The sequence below is a fragment of the Eleutherodactylus coqui genome, chromosome 4, assembly GCF_035609145.1.
Source record: "Eleutherodactylus coqui strain aEleCoq1 chromosome 4, aEleCoq1.hap1, whole genome shotgun sequence".
Lineage (NCBI taxonomy): Eukaryota > Metazoa > Chordata > Amphibia > Anura > Eleutherodactylidae > Eleutherodactylus > Eleutherodactylus coqui.
The window spans coordinates 249,218,448-249,243,836 of NC_089840.1; the positions used below are offsets into that span (position 1 = coordinate 249,218,448).

General features: G+C 42.8%; 1 protein-coding gene across 1 annotated transcript in view; it reads left to right on the top strand.

The window, feature by feature from the left end:
* The window catches only part of CFAP46 (cilia and flagella associated protein 46), a 253,776-nt gene that overhangs the window by 163,788 nt on the left and 64,599 nt on the right, over nucleotides 1–25,389 (top strand). The window contains exons 41-42 of the mRNA XM_066601014.1: nucleotides 3,223–3,411; nucleotides 9,534–9,650. Coding sequence (XP_066457111.1) covers nucleotides 3,223–3,411; nucleotides 9,534–9,650 — 306 coding nt within the window. The remainder of the gene's footprint in view (nucleotides 1–3,222; nucleotides 3,412–9,533; nucleotides 9,651–25,389) is intronic.

Genomic DNA, 25,389 nt, shown 5'->3' on the forward strand with positions numbered 1-25,389 from the left:
TCATGAACACAAGCCTTTCTTCTGTGATCAGATTGTATCAGGTGAAATGGAAAGAAGAGCAGTTTGAGGGATATTGTTCACCTTCTTCTGGCTAATTAACCCTTTCCAATCCAATTTGTATCCTGGTTTTCCTAGGGGGCTTACTCTTCTTCTGCCGTTATACAACAGCGCTATATGCTGGCTAGAGCCAGTACTGCATGAGGTGACACGTTGGATAGGCTCCGACAGCAGAGAGGCTGGCAATATACAGTAAGAGAACCCCAACGGATGTCTTCCAACATCAGAGCTGTACAGCCTTATATCATAATGTCTTCAAAGGTCAGACAGTGGATTGGAAAAGGTTAAATTATATAGGGAAAACACTTTGTCCCAAAAAGGCTTTTTCATGTAACAACTCCCCCAAATAGGTATCATGGGGCCTCTAGCAGTTACACAGCTCCACACATCCCTGAGGGGAATATAGTGTGGAGGCGTGTTGTGTATCTATACCACCTTGTGAAGATCTTATGGTTTGTTTCCTGAGTGGCGCAGGCTGTAGATAGTTTGTGAGTGAAAATAAATGCCCTTTGCCAGTTGTTTTGCAAGATCACAGTTCTCAATTCCTGTTCCCAGGCCCACATGAAAGCAGGACCTGTACTGTAGGTCTCAAGTCAATAAGCCATATATCAGGGACTATCGTAATGAACTGTAGGGAGAGAGGGCAGATCAAAGAGCCTCTATCCCCATGAGTGGTAAGGAAAGAACGTAATTGGCAATACTCCAACCAAGAAAGGTCACGCTCATTAAATTTAGCTCCTGAAAAAACTTAACAGAAGAACCAATGAGGACATGGTGAACCCATGGGTGCTCCTGCACCCTCCATGCCAAAAACCATTCCCGGGTTTTACTTGGTAGAAACGCTGGGTTGAAAAATAGTGGAGTGAGGGAGCTATCCTCTCCAGATAGGATTTGTATTCGTATCTTCGAATCCCAGAACTTGAGCAACCCTTTCAATAAATAGTTTGGGCAGAGGATCTGAACCCAGCCCCACGGTCTACCTGTTCTAGGGTTACTCATTGATTATGGGTGTGGTGAAAGTGCCAACAAAGTAGATGTGTTAAAACTGCGGCTACATGATAAAATCTGAAGTTCGGCAAACCAACTCGGCTTGCCTTAGAGTAGGAGAGACTACAGATTCCCAACCGTGGACTCAGGAGTCCCCATACAAATTTCATCAAAGCTGAACATAGCTTATCAAAAAATGACTTGGGTGGTACAATAGGGACAGCCTGAGATATATGTAGATATTTAGGCAACATGTCCATTTTGAGGGTATTTATCCACCCAAACCACGAGAGATCTCAAGTGGCATTTTAAGAGGGGTCTTTCAATATACGCTCTAAGAGAGCCTGATAATAAGGGAATCATTTGGATTGGTCTGCATGTACAAAGACCCCCAAATATGGTATGGCCTCATGTTGCCACCTGAAAGGGAAATGCTCCATAATGTGCTTTCTCTGCTGATAGGAGTGATATGTTTAGGGCTTCAGGTTTCGAGAAGCTTACTTTAAAGTTGGATAAATGGCCATATTGCTCAAACTTCTTCAACAGGGAAGGCAATGCGACACGGGGCAGATATAGAGTAGGAGATTGTAGGCGTAAAGGCCTGATCAATGGGGTTTATGCTGTTCGCATTACATCTATAAGACATACAGACAAAAATACGCCCATGTACGTGAGCCCTAAGGGTCATTGTGATATAGCTCAGTGAAAATCGGACTCCTAAAACTCTGATTTTCAGGTTTATGCAATGCATTTTGGCGTTAAAAGTGTATGAATTGTATCGTTGTTTATGCGTTTTTCACACGCGGGGAAAAAAAAGCATTTTGCTCCAGTAGTTGAATGGGGAAAAAAAAGTTTTCACACAATGCAGTTTTTTCACACTTCCAGAGGATATAATGGTTTGAAAAAAATACAAGGTGAAATTGATGTCACATTTTTTTCATATTGCTTCCCTAGCAAAGTGAACAAAAAACACCAGAAATAGGAATGTTACATACATATTCACTGCATTGTTTTTAGTGCTCCCATAGACTTCAGTGGGAGATCTTGGTCCGAAGATTGAGACCAAGATACAACATGCTGCCATTTTTTTCACGTGTTTAAAAAAATGCAAGTGTGCCTATAAGAGATGAGCGAGCATATTCGCTAAGGGCAATTACTCGATCGAGCATTGCCCTTAGCGAGTACCTGCCCGCTCGGAAAAAAAGGTTTGGCGCGGGTGACAAGTGAGTTGTGGCAGTGAGCAGGGGGAGCGGAGGGGGGGGAGAGGGATCCCCCCTCCGTTCCTCCCCACTCTCCCCCGCCGCTCCCTGCCCGCCGCCGCCCGAACCTTTTCTTCCGAGCGGGCAGGTACTCGCTAAGGGCAATGCTCGATCGAGTAATTGCCCTTAGCGAGTATGCTCGCTCATCTCTAGTGCCTATACCAATGCAAAGCAACGGTGTTGTATACTGTCTGTATTCCATTCATAAAAATAGGGACAGAAAATATGCCGGTGTGAATGAGCCCTAATGGCAATACGACGCTCAGGTTCAGTGTCTGACAGTGAGAGTGACAACTGCAGGACCTCTTAACATTGATAATGAAATGGGCTGCCCCTGAATAAAAGAATATACCTTCTGTGACTGGGGATGGTCAATGGTGAGAGTGGGGTCAGGATACAATAAGGTGGGGGATCACCTCCCAACTAATTTATGACTGTGAGTCCCTGGACACTAGGCCAGAGCACATGTGTATTGAACTGAGCTCTAACGAAGCAGACTGCTCCGTATACACTCCTGTGGCCAGGTTTGGTATAACAGGCAAGATTCTCATTAAAGTGAATGGGAACCTCGCTTGTTATACCAAATCTGGCCACTGCAGTGTGTACGGAGCTGTCTGCTTCCTGTACTACAATGTATGAGTGCATAGGCAAGCGTCCTGGACAACAATCTACTATTGATGGCCTATTCTGAGTATAGGCAATCAATAGTTCACATCTGGACAACCCGTTTAAGGTTCTAGTAAACAAGCGGCACAATATTATTTTTTGTGCCTTGTGGTGTAATAGTACAATGGAGCTGTACCTGTACAGTAATGCTGCCAGTAAATAGGATGGCATACTGCGGGCACAGATCTGCTTTGTGGAGCTTCGCTGTAATACTAGTGTTTGTTTGGTAATGTGTTTTTTTTTTGTCCCTTAGGAGTGGCAAACACTTGGCCGTACGGTGGCCTCAGCTACTCTGTCCCAGCTGATAAATGCGCTGACGTTAGCGAGTGGCTGTAATGAACTGAAGGCGAAGGCTTTGTATATAGCCGGGAAATGCCTCCGCTTGCTCTCCATTCGAATTGATCCACTTCATCCCAACATGTATTGGAAGGAGCCTTCTTGGGTAGGTTTATCGATCGTTGGTGCAGAAGACGTGCTCTTCACATCACTGAACCCGTATGTAGAATGAAATGGATGCACATCAAATGAGTTCTCAATGTTACATATCATAAATATGGCCTGGATCGGCAGTCCTTAACCCCTTAAGAATGCGCATTTTCGGCTTTTCCTTCCCACCTTCAAAAAAATGTTAACTCTTTTATTTATCCATCAACGTAGCTGTCTGAGGGCTTGTTGGTTTGTTTGCCGGTCGAGTATATTTTTCAGTGGTGCTATGTTATATACGAAACCAATGGACTGAAAAATGTAAACATTTCTAACTGAAGTGAAATGTGGGGTGGGGGGGTCCTTTTTCTGACACACTGCAGCAAAAATTACGTAATAACTTGATACTATGCGTCAGTACGATTATTACAATGCTGTGTGTGTGCATATATGTATATGTATATATATGTGTGTATATATATATATATATATATATATATATATATATAATGTGTGTGTGTGTGTATATATATATACACCCTGTTTCCCTGAAAATAAGACATAGCATGATTTTTCCAGAATTTTTGAGGATGCAAAATGATTTTTCAGGCTTTTTGAGGATGCTTGAAATTTAAGCCCTACTCCAAAATTAAGCCCTGCTAACAGTTAATTAAAAAAGTCAATTTAAATAGTGTCCAGGCAGCTATACATGTAAAAAAGTTAAACCTTTTTGAACAAAAATTAATATAAAACACTGTCTTATTTTCAGGGAAACACGATATGTATATTTATATAATTTTTATTTATTTTTTGCTGTACTGCAAATAAAAAATATCGTTGTAAAAAAAAATTAAGTTACTTTCTGTCGCCATCTTCTGACAGCCATAACTTTTTTATTTTTCCGTTAACATAGTTGTGCGAGGGCTCATTTTTTTGCGGGCCGTACTGCAGTTCCTATTGGTACCATTTGGGAGTACTTACGACATTTAAACACTTTTTATTACATTTTTTCTTGGAGACGAGGTGACCAAAAAAAGCGCCATTTTGAGGTTGTGTATTTTTTTCTGACGACATTCTCTGTGTAGAGTAAATAATGCATTACTTTAGATGTTTATGGATGCAGCGATGCCAACTATGTTTTTGTTTTTTTTATTCTCATTTTTTATCATAAATATGGGAAAAGTTTTTTTTTTTTTACTTTTATTACATATTATTGTTTTAATAACTAACAAAACTTTTTAAACTAATGTTTACACTGTTTTTTAGTCTCCATAGAGGACTTGAACTTGCAATGGTTTGATCACTCCTGCATTATAATGTAATACCATAGTATTACATTATACCATGATCTGACAGGCAGTATATCAAGCCATGCCTCAGGCAGTTAGCAATGGCAATCATGAGAGCTTTTTAGAAGACCCCCGGCAGCCATGACAACCAAACGGCATCCCTTGGTCATATTGCACGGGGCCGTTCGGACCTACAAACTCTGATTGGGGCATTCAAATGCCGCTGACAGAAAGAGTTAACAGCTGTGATCAGTGAGAATGCTGAGCGCAGCTGTTGCAGGTGTCTAAGACAGCCAACACCCTCATTGTATGGAGCAGGATCTACCCCTGATCCCGCTTCATACGAACCCCGACCCTCCATGACGCAACTTCATGGAGATTTAAGGGGTTACAGAAATCCAGACAGCTCTCCTGATATGTTTGCTTTATTCATTTAAAGGCTATGGGCATTTTTGGGGCATTATTTTTTCTTTAAATGCATTTATTCTGGCTGTCAATCATTTGATTTTCATTGAAAATGTTGCATTGTCGGGCTTCTACAGTTTCTGCATATCATTGTGTACAGAAGCTGCAGACAGAGTTGCAGCAGGGAGATCCATCAGTTAAGCTGGACTCATAGCTTGGTTTTGAGCCCTTCTCTCTCCTCTCATGAATGTTCTTAGGCTACGTTCACGCTAGAGTTAAATGTTTCTCTTGTTTGGCTTTGTCGTATGAGCTAAACAACAGAAAAAAAAACATTAGTGCCGATCTGACATACTGGATGCCAAACCTGACCTGCATCAGACGGACCCCAATGACCAAAATTTGGTCCATCTGCACCGAATTTCCTAATAGAGCTTCCGACACAGATGTGAACATGGCCAAAGCCATCAGTTCAGCACATTAATGCATCTCCTATTGACACGTAGTCTGCAGTTACTATATACAGTAATATGTAGAAGCTGCAGAAGCCAAACGGGGCCAATTTTTTAACCCCTTAGTGACGGCACAATAGTGTTTTTATATCCTGCCGTTGCAGGACGTGTATGGAGGGAGATAGCGCCGCTATCTCCCTCCATACAGTGCGAGGGTCAGCTGTTTATTACAGCTGACATCCGCTGGCAATAGCTGCGATCAGCCGTACATCCGATCGCGGCTATTAACCCTTTAAATGCCGCTGTCAATTCTGACAGGAGCATTTGAGTCCCGTACACCCCCCGCGTTGAGATCGGGGGAGCCGTGCAGGTGCATCCCCGTGGGGTGGCTTGGTAGACTGCCTGTCAAAAAGCAGTATGCATGAAAAGCTATAGCATTACGTCATACTGCAGGAGCTATCAAAGCATCGCTGGTTGTGGTCCTCTAGGAGGACTAAAAGAAAGTGTAAAAATAAGAACCAAAAAGTTTTACTAACTATTAAATAAAAAAAAGTAATAAAAGTTCAAAGAAAACCCCTTTTGCCATATTTGCAATAAAAAAATCAAACAATGAAACCAAAAATACGTGCTTGGTATCGCTGCGTCCATAAAAGTCCAATCTATCAAAGTAATGCATTATTTTACCCGCACAGTGAACGTGGTACGAAAAAAAAAAATAAGAATGCCAGTAATGCACTTTTTTGGTCACCCTATCTCCAAGAAAAAAATGTAATAAAAAGCATTTAAAAAGTCAATTGTTTGCAAAAATGGTACCAACGGAAATGACAGGACATACCGCACAAAAAGAGCCCTCGCACAACTATGTCGACAGAAAAATAAAAAATTATTGTGCGCAGAAAATAATTTTAAAAAATTAAATATCTTAAAAAAAAATACAAGTCGTACAAAAAAAAAAAAACTATACAAGTTTGGTATCGTAGTAATCGTATTGACCCATAGAATATCGGGTCATTTTTGTTGCAGTTTGTGCGTCGTACAAACAGGACGCAACGAAAGATGGTGGAATGTCATTTTTTTTCCATTTCTCTCCACTTAGAATTTTTTTTAAGTTTTTCTGTACATTATATAGTATAATAAATAGTACCATTGAAAACTACAACTCGTCCCGCAAAAACAAGCCCTCATACAGCGACGTCGATGGATAAATAAAGGAGTTACGATTTTTTAAAAGGGAGGAGGAAAAACAAAAATGGAAAAAAAGCAAAAGAGCTCAGTCACTAAGGGGTTAATCAAACCCCTTTAAATTTCAGCCCAAAATACATTAATTTAATTAAACAATGCCCCTGAAGGTGTCCTTAGAGTGTAAAAAAAGAGTTTTCCAGGAGGAATACATTGATGACCTATCCACGGGATAGGTTATCAATATTAGATCTGTGATGGTCTGCCAATCGGTATCCCTGCTGATCAGCTGTTTGAAGTGACCACAGCGCTTGGGTGAGCGCTACTTCCACATCACTGCATACCAGGCACAGCACCGTATATTTCATAGCAGCTGTGTCTGATATTGTATATCAGTGCCATTCACTTGAATGGGATTGAGCTGTTCTCAGGCCCGGTAACCGACTAGCATGATGTTGCAGGCCTGAGAAGAGGAGGCGGCTCTCACCCAAGTGTTGCAGCCAAGAGGCTTGGCACAGGTTCCACCAGGCAGAACCTCACTAATCTGATTTTGATGACCTATCCTGAGGATCTTTGATGATATTCAATGATTCTGGCACGTCATTTTAAAAACCTTAGTATTATATTATTCCTCTGTTATTCCTCCTGGAAATGTACGAATAAAATGACAACTGAGTGATGCCATTCCCTTTGTCAATGGAGGTTGGCCCTACATAGTCTGACATTGTCCAGTCAGTGCTGACAATCTCAGGTTTGAAAGAACAAGCCCTATTGATGACTAGAATGGTACAGCCAGTTGGCAATTCATTCACGCAATTCCAGGAGGAATAATAGAGGGCCAACACAATGCAGAGTTCCAAGAAAAAGACCTTCCAGAATTATTTCATGGGGAATACAAGTATTTACTAAAGCCAACATGTTAGGAGAGCCAATTTACACTGACAGATGATCGCTCAAAAGTTGCTCAAATGACAGCTTGAGTGACAGTTTTGAGCGCTTATCTTTGCATAGTCTGTAGTAGCAAAGTAGCTACTTAAGAGCTATGCAGTCAGAGCAGGACACCGCCGCTATCGCTCGGCGAACAATACAGCTGTTCTGCATAAGCAAACAGCTGCATTGCTCTCTGTGATTACAGCCAGCGTTCCACTGTGAACTGCCAGTGGGACACAAGCTGAAAGAATCTTATCAGCGCTGCTGACTGTGATAACAGCTGACACCGCTGATAAGAGTTCATCGCTCAATTCAAGAAAACTAGAATTGAACGATGAACGACTCGTGCACGAAAACTGCACAATATCCGTGCATTTAGACACAATGGTTATCGCTCAAAAGAGGGCTTTGAGCGATTTTTGAGTGAGAATCGTTGGGTATAAATCGTCCTGCGCTATTAGTCTTCGCTATTTTCAAGATCTCAAGACTGGAATCATTTCTTGTTTATGTTCTTAAAACGAAACCCTATACAGAGCTAATCCTCAGAGATTGCGCCAATTTTATCCAAGCAAGGCAATCCTCTATGAGCTGAAACTCCCAGCTGATGCATTTTATATCCATTGATACATTGTGACCGGCTATCAAAGCAGGAGAGAGATTGGTGGCGCATGTTTTCAGCTCCCAGAGGGATGATATGTTAGCAGACTCGTCACCTTTCTCCCATTGCAAACGAGGATACAACCATTGTATTGATCCCGACTGCTCTATATGCAACGAAAACCTAGAGAGCGACCAAACCTATCAACAGGCCACTTTATATATTCCAATAGTGATGCTTTTGTTGCCCACTCAAGGTCGTTTACCATAATTGGGTTACAAATTAAGAAATGTATCGCCCCTCTGGTATGTGGCCACCACTTCTGAATCATTGGAATGCTGACTCCATTTTGCTGGGCCCATTCTACAACTCCCTGAGACAGGACTGGCAAGAATCGCCATCTCAAGGAATCCAAAAAGTGGGAAGTGTCAGCAAGAAAGGCAAAAGATCACCTGACAGCGCTTCTAAGATGATGTATGGATTTTTTCCTTTTCTACAGCTAGTGATGATTTTCGGGGTATGGCTTATATTTCAATCCCCTTCCACTTTCCCTTCAAAAATCATTGTTGCAGGGGTTGCCTTCATCCCAATGCTTACAATGGGGCGGCAGCAGCGCTGGCCCCATTGAAAGCAGTGGTATAGCATTGTGATTCTCTGCCACATCCTGGGCCACAGGGAATTCTTTCATCCCCGTGGGGAGTCCCATCATCACTGAACACTGTAACAGTGCTGTCACAGTGTTCAGTGATGAGATGACTCCCAGCTGTCACAGCTGTGGCAGAGAAGCGCATCTTCTCGCTATGTTTTTAATGGAGCTGGCACTGCTGCCGCCGGCCCCATTGACAACAAGGTGAAGCCTCTGGATGTGACAGCATCCAGGGGTTTCACATCCAAGGAATCCCCTGTTGCAGCTGTCATAGCCGCAGCAGGGAATAGAGATGTGCGAATTTTGCTATCGTGTGACTGACCACAAGCGCGAATTTAAAAACACATCTGCTGCTTGGTCACAAGAATATTATACACGTGTTTTGCGAATTTGTTTCCTGTGCCTAAATGCATGAAAAAAACCGCTCATCTGACTGTGCCCTAAAGAAGGCTTATTTCCATAAATCCACAGTCCATCATCAGCAGTGTTTGTGCTCCTGCTGCCCGCTGATGAATACTGTATACAGCTATGATATCCAATTCTCTCTGATGGAATATATCGCTGCAAGCTAATCCTTCAAAGCTGAAGCTGAAAATGACTTTACACTTTAAATTGCGCATTGCAGTTATATTTGTTGTTTCCTAGGATGAAAGAAAGACTTGTGAAAACAGTGGAGATAATGGCGTCGAGCGGCACGATGCCAACGGGCAGCGGAGTAGTCAGCAGCTAGATCAACTAGTGAAGAAAGCGGCTGCATTAAAGGTAATAACCCCCTAACCATGGCGACCGAGAAGTCAGAGGCATCTGCGGGCGATACATGATGTGGGCAGTAGTAATCCTTTGTACCGACAATCTTAAGAAACCAGGATACAATTCACGCAAAACCTGTGAATGACGGTTTAATAATCAGTCTTAGTTTTTTATTGATATCTAATAAAAAAAGCTTAAAGTGACGCTACGGGCCTGGACAAACAAAGATGGCCGCACCGCTTCTCTAACTATACTGTGCGTAAATATTATTGTTAGTCTAGTCAGAGTTGGATGTCGTGTCTTAGACTAATCATGCATACCAATACACAGTGTTCAGCCGCCTGCGCACGGCCGGGTTGGATTCCGCATGCAGGATCCCGCAGTGGAATTCGATCTCTTGCCCAGCCGGCAACACTAGCGTACCTGTCCGCCGTCTTCTAATCTGTGCTGCGGATGTGCCGGCCAACTCACAACGCAGTACAGATTATGCTGCGCCGTCGCTAGGCGATGACGCCAATACAGCGTCCTTTCCACAATGATGATTGTGGAAGAGTTGCAGGTCGGATGGCTTCCATTAACTTCATCACTGTGGGGGTTGCCGAAAATCATCACTTTGGGGGTTGCCTTCATCCCATTGCTTTCAATGGCGCAGCAGCAGCGCCGGCCCCATTGAAAGCAAAGGGATAGTATCGCGCTCCTGTACCACAGTTGTGGCAGAGGAGCGCATCTTCTCCCTATGTTTTCAATGAGGCCGGCGCTGCTGCCGCTGGCCCCAGTGGCAACAAGGTGAAACCCCTGGATTTGCCAGAATCCTGGGGTTTCACATCCAAGGTATTCCCTGCTGCACCTGTAACAGCCGCAGCAGGGGATAGCGATCCACTCCCGTTGCATTCAATGGGGTGGCAGCAGTAGTGGCCCAATTGAAAGCAATGGGATAGCATTGCGGTCCTCTGTGACAGGGGATTCTTTTATCACCGCTGCAGTCCCCTTATAACTGAACACTGTGACAGTGCTGTCACAGTGTTCAGTGATGAGGGGACTCTCTGCAGGGATTAACGGAACCCTCTGGGAATCCCCTCATCCCCGCGGGGACGAAGAAGTTAACAGTGGGACATTTAAAAGGTGCTTCTGGCCAGAAGCACCTTTTAAATGCCCTGATGTAAGCAGCAGGGAAGCTATTCCCTGCGCAGGAATTTCCATTATTTCCTGCTCTCATAGGAGTCAATGGAAACTCCGTCAAAACGCGCACCGATGTTCTATCTCTTTTACATGCATGCTGTTTTGTGCTTCAAATTCCGCACATATGAATGCTTCTATAGGAACCCATTGGTTCTTTTAGAAGAGTGCATTATGCGTGCACAAAACACACGCTCGTGTGAATGAGGCCTGAAAGTGCAAAAAAGACTGTAACCTTGAGGTGGTAAGTTCATTTCACCAAAAACTATTGTCTGCAATCCACTGCTTGTCATTAGGCACTCAGCTTCTCTAGTAACAGGAACATTGCTAGTTACTACAGATGAGCGAGCATGCTTGGTAAGGTGAGTTACTCGAGCGAGCGTCGCTCTTCTCAAGTAACTGCCTACTCGTCCAAGCATGCTCAGGGGGGCGGTGGGGGTGAGAGAGAGATCTCAGGGCAGTTACTTGAGAAGAGCGACGCTCGCTCGAGTAACTCACCTTACCGAGCGTGCTCGCTCATCTCTACTAGTTACTACATGCAGCAGAGAGGTGGGCATTCAGATGCTGCCTTGCCCTCTAGTCCGATCCTACAGGAGAGCTTCTGCAGTACAAATTGCTGAAAAAGTAAATGCTGCTATGGAAATAAATGGTATCCCACACTAGTACTACAACTATGACTACTTGTGCCAGCGCACTACACCTGGTAGTGATACACAAGAGGTTTCTTCTGCATCTAGTGGGCAGCACACAAGGCACAGTGCCCTAGCTGGCCCGCCAGGAGCTGAAGAAAAGGTAACATCCACACTGCTTCCAGTTTTCTCCTCAGTGCCGGTTGGCAATGCATGTGAGGTGCAGAGCTGATTGCCCTGGGTCCTGCGCCCAACACTCCCTGCAAGCACCTAAATGCCAAAGGAAGCCGCGGCCAACCAGAGATTTTCCTGCAGCGGCTCTGTGTCTATATAGCCGTCGTATAATACAGAGACAACTCAAAGTCTGCTAGAAGAGGTCATAAGAGGGAGATTCTGAGTGCGAGACCCCGCTCTGTGATATAAGACCTCCTAGAGCAGGTGAACAGGAGTTACGATCCTTCACAACCCTTTTATGTTATTTTGTGTTCTTTTCATGTACCTATGGACTACAGCCGGGGATGATTTTGATTAAATTTCCTCATTAAAATATTCCATTAGACACTAATGCAGGATGGGATTTGTGTTTTTGGCATTGTGTTGTGATAATGGGGTTAAAGTGACAAAATAAATTATTTATAACCATATAAGAAATTTTACAAATACATTTTTGTTCCCATTATTGTTCATTATCCATTTTGACTTCCCTCCGCCGTCTGCTGTAAATGTGATCAGACCGCACGGAAGAGTTGGCACGTGAGACCTGTGCCAGGCTCCTGATGCACTGGCATAGAAAGGCGCATGCATCAAAATAAGGCCCCTTAACCCCTTCATGACATGGCCTATTTTGGGCTTAAGGACGCAACAATTTTGGCGGATTTTCTTCTCCGTTTATCAAAAGCCATAACTTTTTTATTTTTCCGTCAACGCGGCCGTGTGAGAGTTTGTTTTTTGCGTGGCGAACTGTAGTTTTTATCGGTGCCACTTTTGGGTACATAGACTATATTGTAAAACTTTTTTTTTTTTTTTAATGATAGCAGGGAGAGAAAACGCATCAATTCTGCCATAGATTTTTTTTTTTTTTTTTTACAGCGGTACTCATGCAGCATAAATGAGACATTCCATTTTTTCTGCGGACCGGTACGGTTACAACGATACCAAAATTCTTACATTTTTTTTAGGTTTTCCCACTTTTCTGCAATAAAAACCCTTTTTCTGGGTAATCTTTTTTTTTTTTCTAAATTGCTGCATTCAAAGTCCTGTAACTTTTTTATTTTTTGATGTACGGAGCTCTGTGAGGGCTTATTTTTTGCAAGACGAGCTGTAGATTTTATTGGTACCATTTTGGGGTACATACGGCTTTTTTGATCACTTTTATTGCGTTTTTAGTGAGGCAAAATGTTAAAATTTGCATTTTGCCTCAGTTTTTTAGCATTTTTTTTAGCGTTTTTTTCCGTGCACAGTCAAAAGCATGTGCAACTTATTGTACGCGTCGTTACGGACGCGACAATACCAAATATGTGGGATTTTTTTTTTTTTAACCTTTTTTTATGCTAATCTGAGAAAAAGCATTAAAAAATGTTTTTTTTAACTCTTTTTTTTACATTTTTTTTAATTCTTTTTTTAATCTTTGTTTTTTTTACACTGTTTGTGTCCCTCTGAGGGACTTTAACCACTGCCCTGATGATCGCTGGTATAAGGCATGGCAGAGCTACTGCTCTGCCATGCCTTATCGCTTGTACAGCGATTATAGGCATAGGCAATACAGGACGCTAGTGTCTGGCATCCTGTTGCCATGCTGACAGGCCGGGCTCTCGCGATGACATCGCGAGTTCCGGCCGGAGACACAGAGGGAGCCGCGCTCCCTCTGTGAACTCTTTCCCTGCCGCGATCTACTTAGATCGCGGCAGGGAAGGGGTTAACAGCGGGGGGCGCATCTCCGATGACCCCCCGCTGTTGCAGCGGGACGCTGGCTGTGACTGACAGCCAGCTCCCGCTGCGGGATAGCGCGGGATCATATGTGATCCCGCGCTATCTCCAGGAAGTAAGTTTACGTCCTGTTGCGGGAAGTACCAGGCTGCCAGGACGTAAACTTACGCAATGCATATGGGCGTTCGTTAAGGTGTTCTAGAAACCCAATAACTCCCCTGATATTTTTTTTTAGTCCCTTTAATGTTATTGACACTTTCCTTTTTTTATGCAAGTGATATATTTGGGCTGACAATCATTTTTGTAATAGGATTCGATAAAAAAAAATGTGACCATTAGGCTTCTGCAGCTTCTGCATATCACTGTATACAGTAGCTGCAGACTGAGTAAACCATCAGTTTAAATTAATTTTCTTAAACTAAGTTCACAAAAGGGTTAATAAAAAAAAACAAAAGTGCCCGATCCGACCTACCGTATGTTGTACCTGAACGGCACGGCATGAACCCCACTGACTAAAATGGGGTCCGTCCGGACCTTATAATACAGTTGTGAACATAGCCTAAGCCATCAGTTCAGCACACTGAAGGTCTCCTATTGAAACTCAGTCTGCAATTACTGTATACAATAATATGTAGAAGTTGCAGTAGCCAAATGGTGCAAATTTTCACAGCCCATGCAAAAATTAGTTTTACCTCAAAACATACATTCACTAAAGAAAATAAATGCCCTAAAGGTGTCCATAGCCTTTAAAAGGGTCCTCCATGGCTAACCTATTGATGGCCTGTCCTCATGATAGGTCATCAGTATCTGATTGGTGTTCTGCTGCTCAGGATCACCACTGATCAGATGTTTTAAGTGACCACAGCACTCAGGTGATCGCCGCTTTCACGTCATTGCATACTAGGCACAGCGCCGTATATTTCATAGTTGCTGTGTCTGGTATTGCATCTCAGTGCCTTTCACTGGAATGGGCCCGAGCTATTGTCAGGCCATAGATTCTCAAAAGACATATTATCAGCAGCACTCAGTATCATCCAATAAGGCAGGACCCACTGGCGCAGCAGCCACTTCAAGGGACTTGAGCCATCGTCCCAATAGAGAAAAGGATTCACAGCAGCATACAGTGGTGCAAAAAACATCCAAAAGTTTTAGTCTTCCACAGCCATTACAACAAGCGCTACGTTTCGAGCCTAGTGTTGGGTCTTTGTCAAGCTTGATGATATTTATTGATTCTACAATGTCATGTTGAAAACCTTAGTATTGTGTTGTTCCTCTGTTATTCCTCCTGGAAATGTATGAATAAAATGGCAATTCAGTGTTACCATTACCTTTGCCAATGGAGTTGGCTCTACACACGTTGACATTGCCTAATCAGTGCTGACAATGTCAGACTTTGAAGCAACATGCCTTATTGACAAAGGGAATAGTAACAGGCCATTGGCCTTTAGTTCATACATTTCCAGGAGAAATAACAGAGGAACAGCACAAATGCAAAGTTCCAAGGAAAGACATACCAGAATTTTTTCATTGGGGATATAAGTGTCTTCTAAAACCGACATGTTAGGAGAACCAACAGGTCCTCTTTAAAAGTGGTTTTATAATCTTTCTATGCAAATAAACCCTTATCATTGGGCATATTAATGAGCGATTAGTGGAATAATCGGTTTGCGTCGGCATTGGGCCAATTTCACGAAAATAATTGTGAATCAGGATGGCTGATTCCGACTCCCATTAAAGTCAATGAGAGTAGAAATCAGGTTGACTAATTTCCCCTCCAGAAGGTTCTCAATGCAGCCACACATCTGGGGAACACTGCTACTACCAAGAATTAGTTAAAATAGTGTACAGTGGTGTTGGGGTCACTCGTAGCACAGGGGTGTCACTGAAATAAAAGGAGGCCCACATAGGGTCTCGTAGATCACAAATTGTGCCAAGGAATACAGCAGATGCGCTGCTTGTTTTAATAGCAATGTCATAAATTTTACATGGAAAATTCTGCCAGGTGAAGACAACACTCAAGCACGGGCCTGCTCCTCCTCCTCCAAAGAAAAGCAGTAGAGGTACCAAAAATTATGCAAAGGGAGACAGCAAGTAATATCTTAAAGTTTGCAACAGACACATTCTGCCAGGTGAAGAGAATGGACAAACATGGGCCTCCTCCAAGGAAGAGCCACAGAGCTCCAGAAAATTTTCATTTTGGGAGGAGGAGAAGAAAACATGTCGGAAGCAGGAGAAGGGGGGCAACAGAATTTCCAATATGACCACCAGTAGCAATAGCACCTTGCAGGCAGAGTGTGTTCCTCATGGAAACATTAGAGCTGTAGCTCTTCATTGTATATTGACATATTTTTCATTTGAGGGGAAGCAGGAGAAGGAGAGCAGCAGTTCCACTACTACCAGCACCGGCACCTTGATGGCACAGTGTGCCTTGATGGCGTCTGCTGGTTATAACCCCCAGCTGTGCGAAGCACCATTTTTGATGGCACACTGGCAGTGGGGCAGCAAGCACCTCTGAAGCATGTTGTGCAAGCTCTGCCACTCATCCAGCTTAGACACCCAGAAATCAAAGGGGCCAACACCATGTCTGAGTACATCCATGCAAGAGCTGACATACTCATGGACCATCATGGATAATTGCTGCCAGTCACTGTGTGTCCAACAATGTGGTTTTGCTGCAGGCTGTAATGAGCTGAAAAAACTATGCCACACCTCTGTTAGACGTCCCCTGCCACCGGTGGTGGTGCTGCTGCGACAGCTTTCTGCTTGTCCATCATGACCCACAGAGCTGTCATCCATTGTGATCTAGCCATGGGGAAATGCACTGCTCAAGCTGCTTAACAGCTTAACTGTCCCACTCCACTACCAGAAAGACATTTTCATTTTGGCCTTGTAGCGAGGATCAAGGAGAGGGTGGCCACCCAATAATGACCTGATGTTTTGATGTGGGCTATGTGACAGTCCTTCTGCAAGCGCTTTAGCATAAAAGTACTCATATGCCTCAAAGTACTTAACGCTTTCCAATCCAGTTTCTATCCTGGTTTTCCTAGGGGTCTTACTCTTTTTCTGCCATTATACAAGGGCGCTATATGCTGGCTAAAGCCAGTACTGCATGAGGTGACACGTTGGATAGGCGCCAACAGCAGAGAGGCTGGCAATATGCAGTAAAAGAACCCCGCCGGACATCTTCCAACATCGGAGCTGTACAGCCTTAGATCATAATGTCTTCAGACGTCAGACAGTGGATTGGAAGGGGTTAAGGGTGACAGCCCATATCCCTCGGGTTCAGGCCTAAGAGTTCCTTCAGCTGGGTTAGTGATGGATGGAAGGAACGTTGTTTATCCCTCTCCCCAGCTATTGGACCTATAGTAACCCCTTCTTGTCCTCCTCTTTTTCCTCCTCCTGCTCTTCCTCCTCCATGTTTTTCCCATGGTTGGAGAAACAGTGGATGAAGACACCCCTCCTTTGCCCAAATGATATTACTCCAATATATCCACGCTCCCTGACATGCTTTTTGTTTCTTCCTCAGGGAAAATAAGTACACTACAAGAACACCAACCCCTATATATAGTTTTTCCAATCAGCTACATCTGATGCGCCATCAACGGCTCATACTAGGGGATCTGGCAGCACGGTCAGACTTCCGGGCCAGCAATCATGGGGGCCATATCACTGGACACAGCACAACCCACAGGTAGTCCAGGCAATGTTAGTCAGGAGGGCGGCCAAGGCCCTACACTGCGCAGGTCCAAAATACAAACCAGAAGTTCACAACAAGAGTGAAGCAGTGAATAGATATAGATCTCAACTAATGGTGAGAATAGATAATCACAGCGTATTACCTTGCAGTATGCTTATACCCCTTGAGGAAGAACTAAAACACCCATCAGGAGCGTAGACACACAGTAGTGATATCATATGGGTGAGATCTTCTGTACATTTTACTATCATGTGATCTTTCAGTTAAATGCTCTTTGATATATGGGAACATTAAGATGGGGTCTGTATTGTCACTTTCTGCCTCCTACTGCCCTGTGTTTAAGGTAACTTTATACAGGCTGATAGTCACCTGAATAATCACTGAAGCAAGCAAATACGGGCGACCATCAGCCTGTGTACACACGTATCCCTTACTAAGGGTCACATCACATATTTTTGCTTTCTGTCTAGCTGTTCCAACGTGAAAGCAGCGAAACAGAGACAAGACTTTTCAGCTTTCCTGCCAGTAGACATACATTGAAATTGCAGACTGCAGTCTCAGTCCGTTTCTCAATTTTCTGTCTCCACTTCATTCTTCAACACTGGAACAAAAGTGCCGACTGCTGGACTTCTGTTTCCAGTTTAAAAAAGGGAGCAAAAACAGATCCAACTCTTCTACATTTTGGTTAATGGAAGACGGAAATAACGGAAAGCGAGCAGTTTTCATCAATTCCACTTTTCCATTTTTGGATCGGGTTTATTTCTGAGCATGAGCAGCAGACAGGAGACAACGGAGACCAAAATAGAGCCATTTAACATTCTAAAAAATGGAAGTGAAATGGAAATGAATGGAAAACATGCTTTCTGTGATTTTTTTTTTCAGGCATCCGCTTGATGGATCTAACCAAAAATGGAAAGAACACTTACTGTTCATTTCCATTTCGTACATAAGATACACTATTGCCTGCTAATACTGCTCATTGTCAAATGTCGCTCCCTTCTCTGTTTTATTATAGGTCTACCGTGGCTACTTGCTGCACCTCGGTAGTCAGTTTCTTATTGGTTATACAAGACCCCCTGTGTCTTCTGTACTCTGTTGCTTTTCCTGTCCCAGCCTTCAGTCTTCTTTCAGGTAGCATTTTGTAGGGGGCACAGTGTTGGTGCCCCCTACCACAGAGTCTGAACCCCATAACACTTGTAATGTAAGGTGACACAGGACTTGACATAATGATATCCCAATGGGTAGAATTCTCTGTATATGGAGTCCACCATGGTTCCTGTACTGTAGTGGCTGCCGCCATGTCTTTAGGGGATGATATGCTTTATTATATGAAGGATAAGTCGCTGTGTCAGATATCTGCACAAAAAACCAACAACACAATATATGTATTTTCTAATTTCTTTATTGAAATAGCAATAAGCAACATTGTAATAAAATATTACCGGCCTTTTAATAAATAACAGAAGGATTCCAAAAACTCTAATGTCAGCCCGGTGGAGACCACATAACTTGCTGCAGCCGTTCTCACCAATGTTCTGAGATGAGAATCCCTGGCCCCCGAGATCCAGAGGAAGGCGAAGAAAACCCCCGGAAAGTCATCAGGGGAAAAAAAATTCCTTCCTGACCCCAGATGTGGCGATCGGATATCACCCCGGATCTAATCTGTCCTGCTGCATATTGCTGGATATCTGCATATAACTGTAATCTCAGTAGAGCGGGTAAAGACAGCTATATATTATACCGCCGATTACTATACGTATTATACAATGTAAACTTCCGACATCTGCAGCAATTTTAGGCTACTTTCACATCTGCGCTAGGAGGTCCCGTTTAGCTGCTCCGTTCGGAAAGCAGGAAAGGGGAATCCCATAGCTGAACAGATTTGTCTTATGATGGAACCCAACAGTACCGAACGGACCCCACTGATTGTAATGGGATCCATCTGGTTACCGCTCAGCTGGCCGGCATTTTACCAAAAGGAAAAGCGCTGCATGCAGCGCTATTTATTCCAGTTTTTTTTTTTGCTGGATCTGTGATGGAACCTCCGAACAGATGTGAACCCGAGTCCATGATGTCATGTGCCTTACGAAGTCGTCGGGTGGCCATTGTTGTTTTATTTTTCTAACACCCGAAACAAAGACTCAAGCATGTTAAAACCCAGCGTTAGAATTTTTACATCTGCACCAATTATGACATTAAGTAATTGATGTCAAGTACCTTACGATGTCATCATGAGCGCCATTGTTTTATGTTCCTAACTCCTGAAACAGAATCAAGTGTGTTTAAACCCAGCGTTAGAACTTTGGACATCTGCACCAATTCTGACATCAAGTCATTACTGTCAAGCGTCTTACTAAGTCACCATAAGTATCATTGCTGTTTTATGTTCCTAACTCCTAAAAAAGAATCAAGCATGTTAAAACCCAGCATTAGAATTTGGACATCTGCACCAATTTCGACATCATATAAGCGATAGCAAGTGCTTTACGTAGTCGTCATGCGGCCATTGTTGTTTTATGCTCCTAACTCCTGAAACAGAATCAATTGTGTTAAAACCCAGCATTAGAACTTTGGACCTTTCACCAATTCTGACATCAAGTAATTAGTGTCAAGTGCCTTACAAAGTTGTCTCGCGGCTATTGTTGTTTTAGGTTCCTAACTGTTAAAACGAAGAATCAAGCGTGTTAGAACCCAGTGTTAGAATTTGGACATCTGCACCAATTTCGATATTCTATAAATGATGGCAAGTGCCCTACGAAGTCCCTATAAGCACCATTGTTGATTTATGTTCCTAACTCCTGAAACAGAATCAGTTGTGTTAAAACCCAACGTTAGAACTTTGGACATCTGCACCACTTCTGTCATCAAGTAATTAATGTCAAGTGCCTTACAAAGTCAATTACACCATCGTATAAATGATGGCAAGTCATGCTGCCATTGTTGTTTTATGCTCCTAACTCCTGAAACAGTATCAATCCTGCTAAAACCCAGCATTAGTACTTTGGACATTTGCACCAATTTGGACATTGTATAAATGATGGCAAGTGCCTTACAAAGTCACCATAAGCACCATTGTTGATTTATGTTCCTAACTCCTGAAACGGAATCAATCCTGTTAAAACCCAGCATTAGAACTTTGGATATCTACACCAATTCCACCATCATGTAAATCACGGCAAGTACCTTATGTAGTCGTCATGCGGCCATTGTTGATTAATGTTTCTAACTCCTGAAACAGAATCAATCCTGTTAAAACCCAGCATTAGAACTTTGGACATTTGCACTAACACTAACATTGTGTAAATGATGGCAAGTGCCTTACGAAGTCACCATAAGCACCATTGTTGACCTATGTTCCTAACTGCTGAAACAGAATCAAGCGTGTTAAAACCCAACGTTAGAACTTTGAACATCTGCACCCATTCCGCCACTGTGTAAATGATGTCAAGTGCCATACGAAGTCGTCATACGTCCATTGTTGTTTTGTGTTCCTAACTGCTGAAACAAACAATAAAGCGTGTTAATACCCAGCGTAAGAACTTTGGAATTTTGCACCAATTCTGCCATTGTATAAATGATGGCAAGTGCCTTAGATAGTCGTCATGCGGCCATTGTTGATTTATGTTCCTAACTCCTGAAACAGAATTGAGCGTTCTAAAACCCAGCATTAGAACTTTGGATATCTGCACAAATTCCGACATCAAGTAATTAATGCCAAGTGCCTTGCAAAGTCACCATAAGCACCATTGTTGATTTATGTTTCTAACTGCTGAAACAAAGAATCAATCCTGATAAAACCCAGCGTCAGAACTTTGAACATCTGCACCAATTCCGCCACCGTATAAACGATGTCAAGTGCTTTACGAAGTTGTCATACGTCCATTGTTGTTTCGTGTTCCTAACTGCTTAAACAAATAATAAAGCGTGTTAAAACCCAACGTTAGAACTTTGGAAATTTGCACCAATTCTGCCATTGTATAAACGATGTCAAGTGCCTTACGCAGTCACCATAGGTACCATTGTTGATTTATGTTCCTGACTCCTGAAACAGAATTAAGCGTGTTAAAACCCAGCATTAGAATTTTGGACACCTGCACCAATTCCAACCTCAAGTAATTGAAGTCAAGTGGCTTACAAAGTTGCCATAAGCACCATTGTTGTTTTATGCTCCTTACAGTTGAAACAAGGAATCAAGCGTGTTAAAACCCAGTGTTAGAACTTTGAACATCTGCACCAATTCCACCACCATATAAACGGTATCAGGTGCTTTACAAAGTCGTCATACGTCCATTGTTGTTTTATGTTCCTAACTGCTGAAACAAACAATAAAGCGTGTTAATACTCAGCGTAAGAACTTTGGAATTTTGCACCAATTCCGCCATTGTATAAATGATGGCAAGTGCCTTACGTAGTCATCATGTGGCCATTGTTGTTTTATGCTCCTAACTCCTGAAACAGAATCAATCCTGTTAAAATCCAGCATTACAACTTTGGACATTTGCACCAATTCCAACATTGTATAAATTATGTCAAGTGCCTTACGAAGTCACCATAAGCACCATTGTTGATTTTTGTTCCTAACTGCTAAAAACAAAGAATTGAGCGTGTTAAAACCCAGCGTTACAATTTGGACACCTGTACCAATTCTGACATTGTATAAACGATGACAAGAGCCATATAAAGTCACCATAAGCGCCATTGTTGACTTATGTTCCTAACTCCTGAAACAGAATCAAGCGTGTTAAAACCCAGCATTAGAACTTTGGATATCTACACAAATTCCACCATCATGTAAATCACGGCAAGTGCCTTATGTAGTCGTCATGGGGCCATTGTTGTTTTATGTTCCTAACTCCTGAAACAGAATCAATCCTGTTAAAACCCAGCATTACAACTTTGGACATTTGCACTAATGCTAACATTGTATAAACAATGGCCAGTGCCTTATAAAGTCACCATAAGCACTATTGTTGATTTATGTTCCTAACAGCTGAAACAGAATCAAGCGTGTTATAACCCAGCATTAGAACTTTGAACATCTGCACCAATTCCGCCACCGTATAAACGATGTAAAGTGCCTTACGAAGTCGTCATACGTCCATTGTTGTTTTGTGTTCCTAACTGCCGAAACAAACAATAAAGCGTGTTAATACCCAGCGTTAGAATTTTGGAATTTTGCACCAATTCTGCCATTGTATAAATGATGGCAAGTGCTTACATAGTCATCATGCGGCCATTGTTGATTTATGCTCCTAACTCCTGAAACAGAATTGAGCGTGTTAAAACCCAGCATTAGAACTTTGGACATTTGCACCAATTCCGACATCAAGTAATTAATGCCAAGTGCCTTACAAAGTCACCATAATCACTATTGTTGATTTATGTTTCTAACTGCTGAAACAAAGAATCAAGTGTGTTAAAGTCCAGTGTTAGAACTTTGGATATCTACACCAATTCCACCATCGTATAAATCACGGCAAGTGCCTTACATAGTCGTCATGCGGCCATTGTTGTCTTATGCTCCTAAATCCTGTTAAAACCCAGCATTAGAACTTTGGACATTTGCACCAATTCTGACATTGTATAAATGATGGCAAGTGCCTTACAAAGTCACCATAAGCACTATTGCTACTTTATGTTCCTAACTCCTGAAACAAAGAATCAAATGTGTTAAAACCCAACATTAGAACTTTGGACACCTGCACTTATTCCAACATCAAGTAATTGAAGTTAAGTGCCTTACGGAGTTCCCATAAGCACCATTTTTGTTTTATGGTCCTAACAGCTGAAACAAAGAATCAAGCGTGTTAGAACTTTGAACATCTGCACCAATTCCGCCACTGTATAAACGGTATCAAGTGCTTTACGAAGTCGTCATACGTCCATTGTTGTTTTATGTTCCTAACTGCTGAAACAAACAATAAAGCGTTTTAAAACCCAGCGTTAGAACTTTGGAATTTTGCACCAATTCCGCCATTGTATAAATGATGGCAAATGCCTTACATAGTCGTCATGTGGCCATTGTTGATTTATGTTCCTACCTCCTGAAACAGAATCAATCCTGTTAAAACCCAGCGTTAGAACTTTGGACACCTGCACCAATTCCGACATTGTATAAACGATGATAAGAACCTTATAAGGTCACCATAAGCTCCATTGTTGTTTTATGTTCCTAACTCCTGAAACAGAATCAAGTGTGTTAAAACTGAGCGTTAGAACTTTGGACACCTGCGCCAATTCCGACATTGTATAAACGATGATAAGAACCTTATAAGGTCACCATAAGCTCCATTGTTGTTTTATGCTCCTAACTCCTGAAACAGAATCAAGCGTGCTAAAACTGAGCGTTAGAACTTTGAACATCTGCACCAATTCCACCACCGTATAAACGGTATCAAGTGCTTTATGAAGTCGTCATACGTCCATTGCTGTTTTATGTTCCTAACTGCTGAAACAAACAATAAAGCGTGTTAATACCCAGCGTCAGAATTTTGCACCAATTCTGCCATTATATAAATGACGGCAAGTGCCTTATGTAGTCGTCATGTGGCCATTGTTGTTTTATGGTCCTAACTCCTGAAACAGAATCAATTCTGTTAAACCCCAGCATTACAACTTTGGACATCTGCACCAATTCCGACATTGTATTAACGATTACAAGAACCTTATAAGTTCATTATAAGCACCATTGTTGATTTATGCTCCTAACTCCTGAAACAGAATTAAGCGTGTTAAAACCCAGCATTACAACTTTGGAAATCTGCACCAATACCAACATTGTATAAATGACGGCAAGTGCCCTACGAAGTCACCCTAAGCGCCATTGTTGATTTATGTTCCTAACTGCTGAAACAAAGAATCCAGCGTGGTAAAACCCATCGTTAGAACTTTGGATATCGGCACAATCCCGCCACCGTATAAACAATGTGAAGTGCTTTACGAAGTTGTCATGCGGCTATTGTTGTTTCCTGTTCCTAACTGCTGAAACAAACAATGAAGCGCGTTAAAACCCAGCATTAGAACTTTGGAAATTTGCACCAATTTTGCCATCATATAAACGATGTCAAGTCCCTTACGCAGTCATCTTAGGCACCATTGTTGATTTATGTTCCTAACTCCTGAAACAGAACCCAGCGTGTTAAAACCCAGCGTTAGAACTTTGGACATCTGCACCAATACCAGCAATTTTCCTCTATTTTCACTCGTTTGAACTATTTTCTGAACAAGAATCGTTCAGCCTTAAGATGGCATTACTTAGTCCCCCATTCTTCTGAGATCAGGCATGTAATACTACGTGTGTCCTATAGAGACCCAAATTTTCCCCAGTGATAACACCTGATGACCACGACTATCATCTGATCTCTAAAACGTCCCCTTGTAGAGAAGTGGTTCTGCAGATGGGACAACCGCTGTAAGGCTGGGATCACACATGGCATATACTGTGCTTTTTGGAGCAGCGATCACACATCGCCCAGATGTGGACATTTTACATGATGTGTGGCAAGGCCTCAGCACTGAGCGAGGGGCTACATACCTGGACTCGTCCTCCGTTAAGAGGCTTCTGCTCTATTGACACAAAATGGTTCAAGTTTAGAACTTTGAACATTCTGCACCATTTGTGATGTCTGTGAGGTCAATAACCTTGTGATGTTTGTGAGGTCATGTGCCTTGTGATGTCATCATAATTGTCACTGTTCTTTTGTGTATCAAGTTTAAGACATTAAGAAATAGCCAGTCTTCAACCCTAGAGATGCCATTTAAGGAGTTTTATGCAAACTTTAGCATGCTTGAAAACATATGTTATGCTGACAGTGCTATTGCTATATGATCTTTCTGTACTACTGACACTCACCCAACCCCTAATTTCTGACTACTGTTGGCTAGTACACTGAGATGTATCACCACTAGAGATGAGCGAGTATACTCGCTAAGGCTAACTACTCGAGCGAGTAGTGCCTTAGCCCAGTATGCTCCCGCTCGTCTCTAAAGATTCGGGGGCCGGGGGGGGGGTGGGGGCGGGGAGCGTCGGGGGAGAGCGGAGAGAAACGGAGGGGAGATCTCTCTCTCCCTCTCTTCCCCCGCTCCCCACTGCTCACCGCCGCAACTCACCTGTCACCCGCGCCGGCAGCCGAATCTTTACAGACAAGCGGGGAGATACTCGGCTAAGGCACTACTCGCTCGAGTAGTTAGCCTTAGCGAGTATACTCGCTCATCTCTAATCACCACCTTACCTGAAGCACGATTCATGTTGCCCACCCTCCCACTTACACACACGCACACAGTACACAATTCAATGATCCAACAGGAAATAGCATAAATGCCG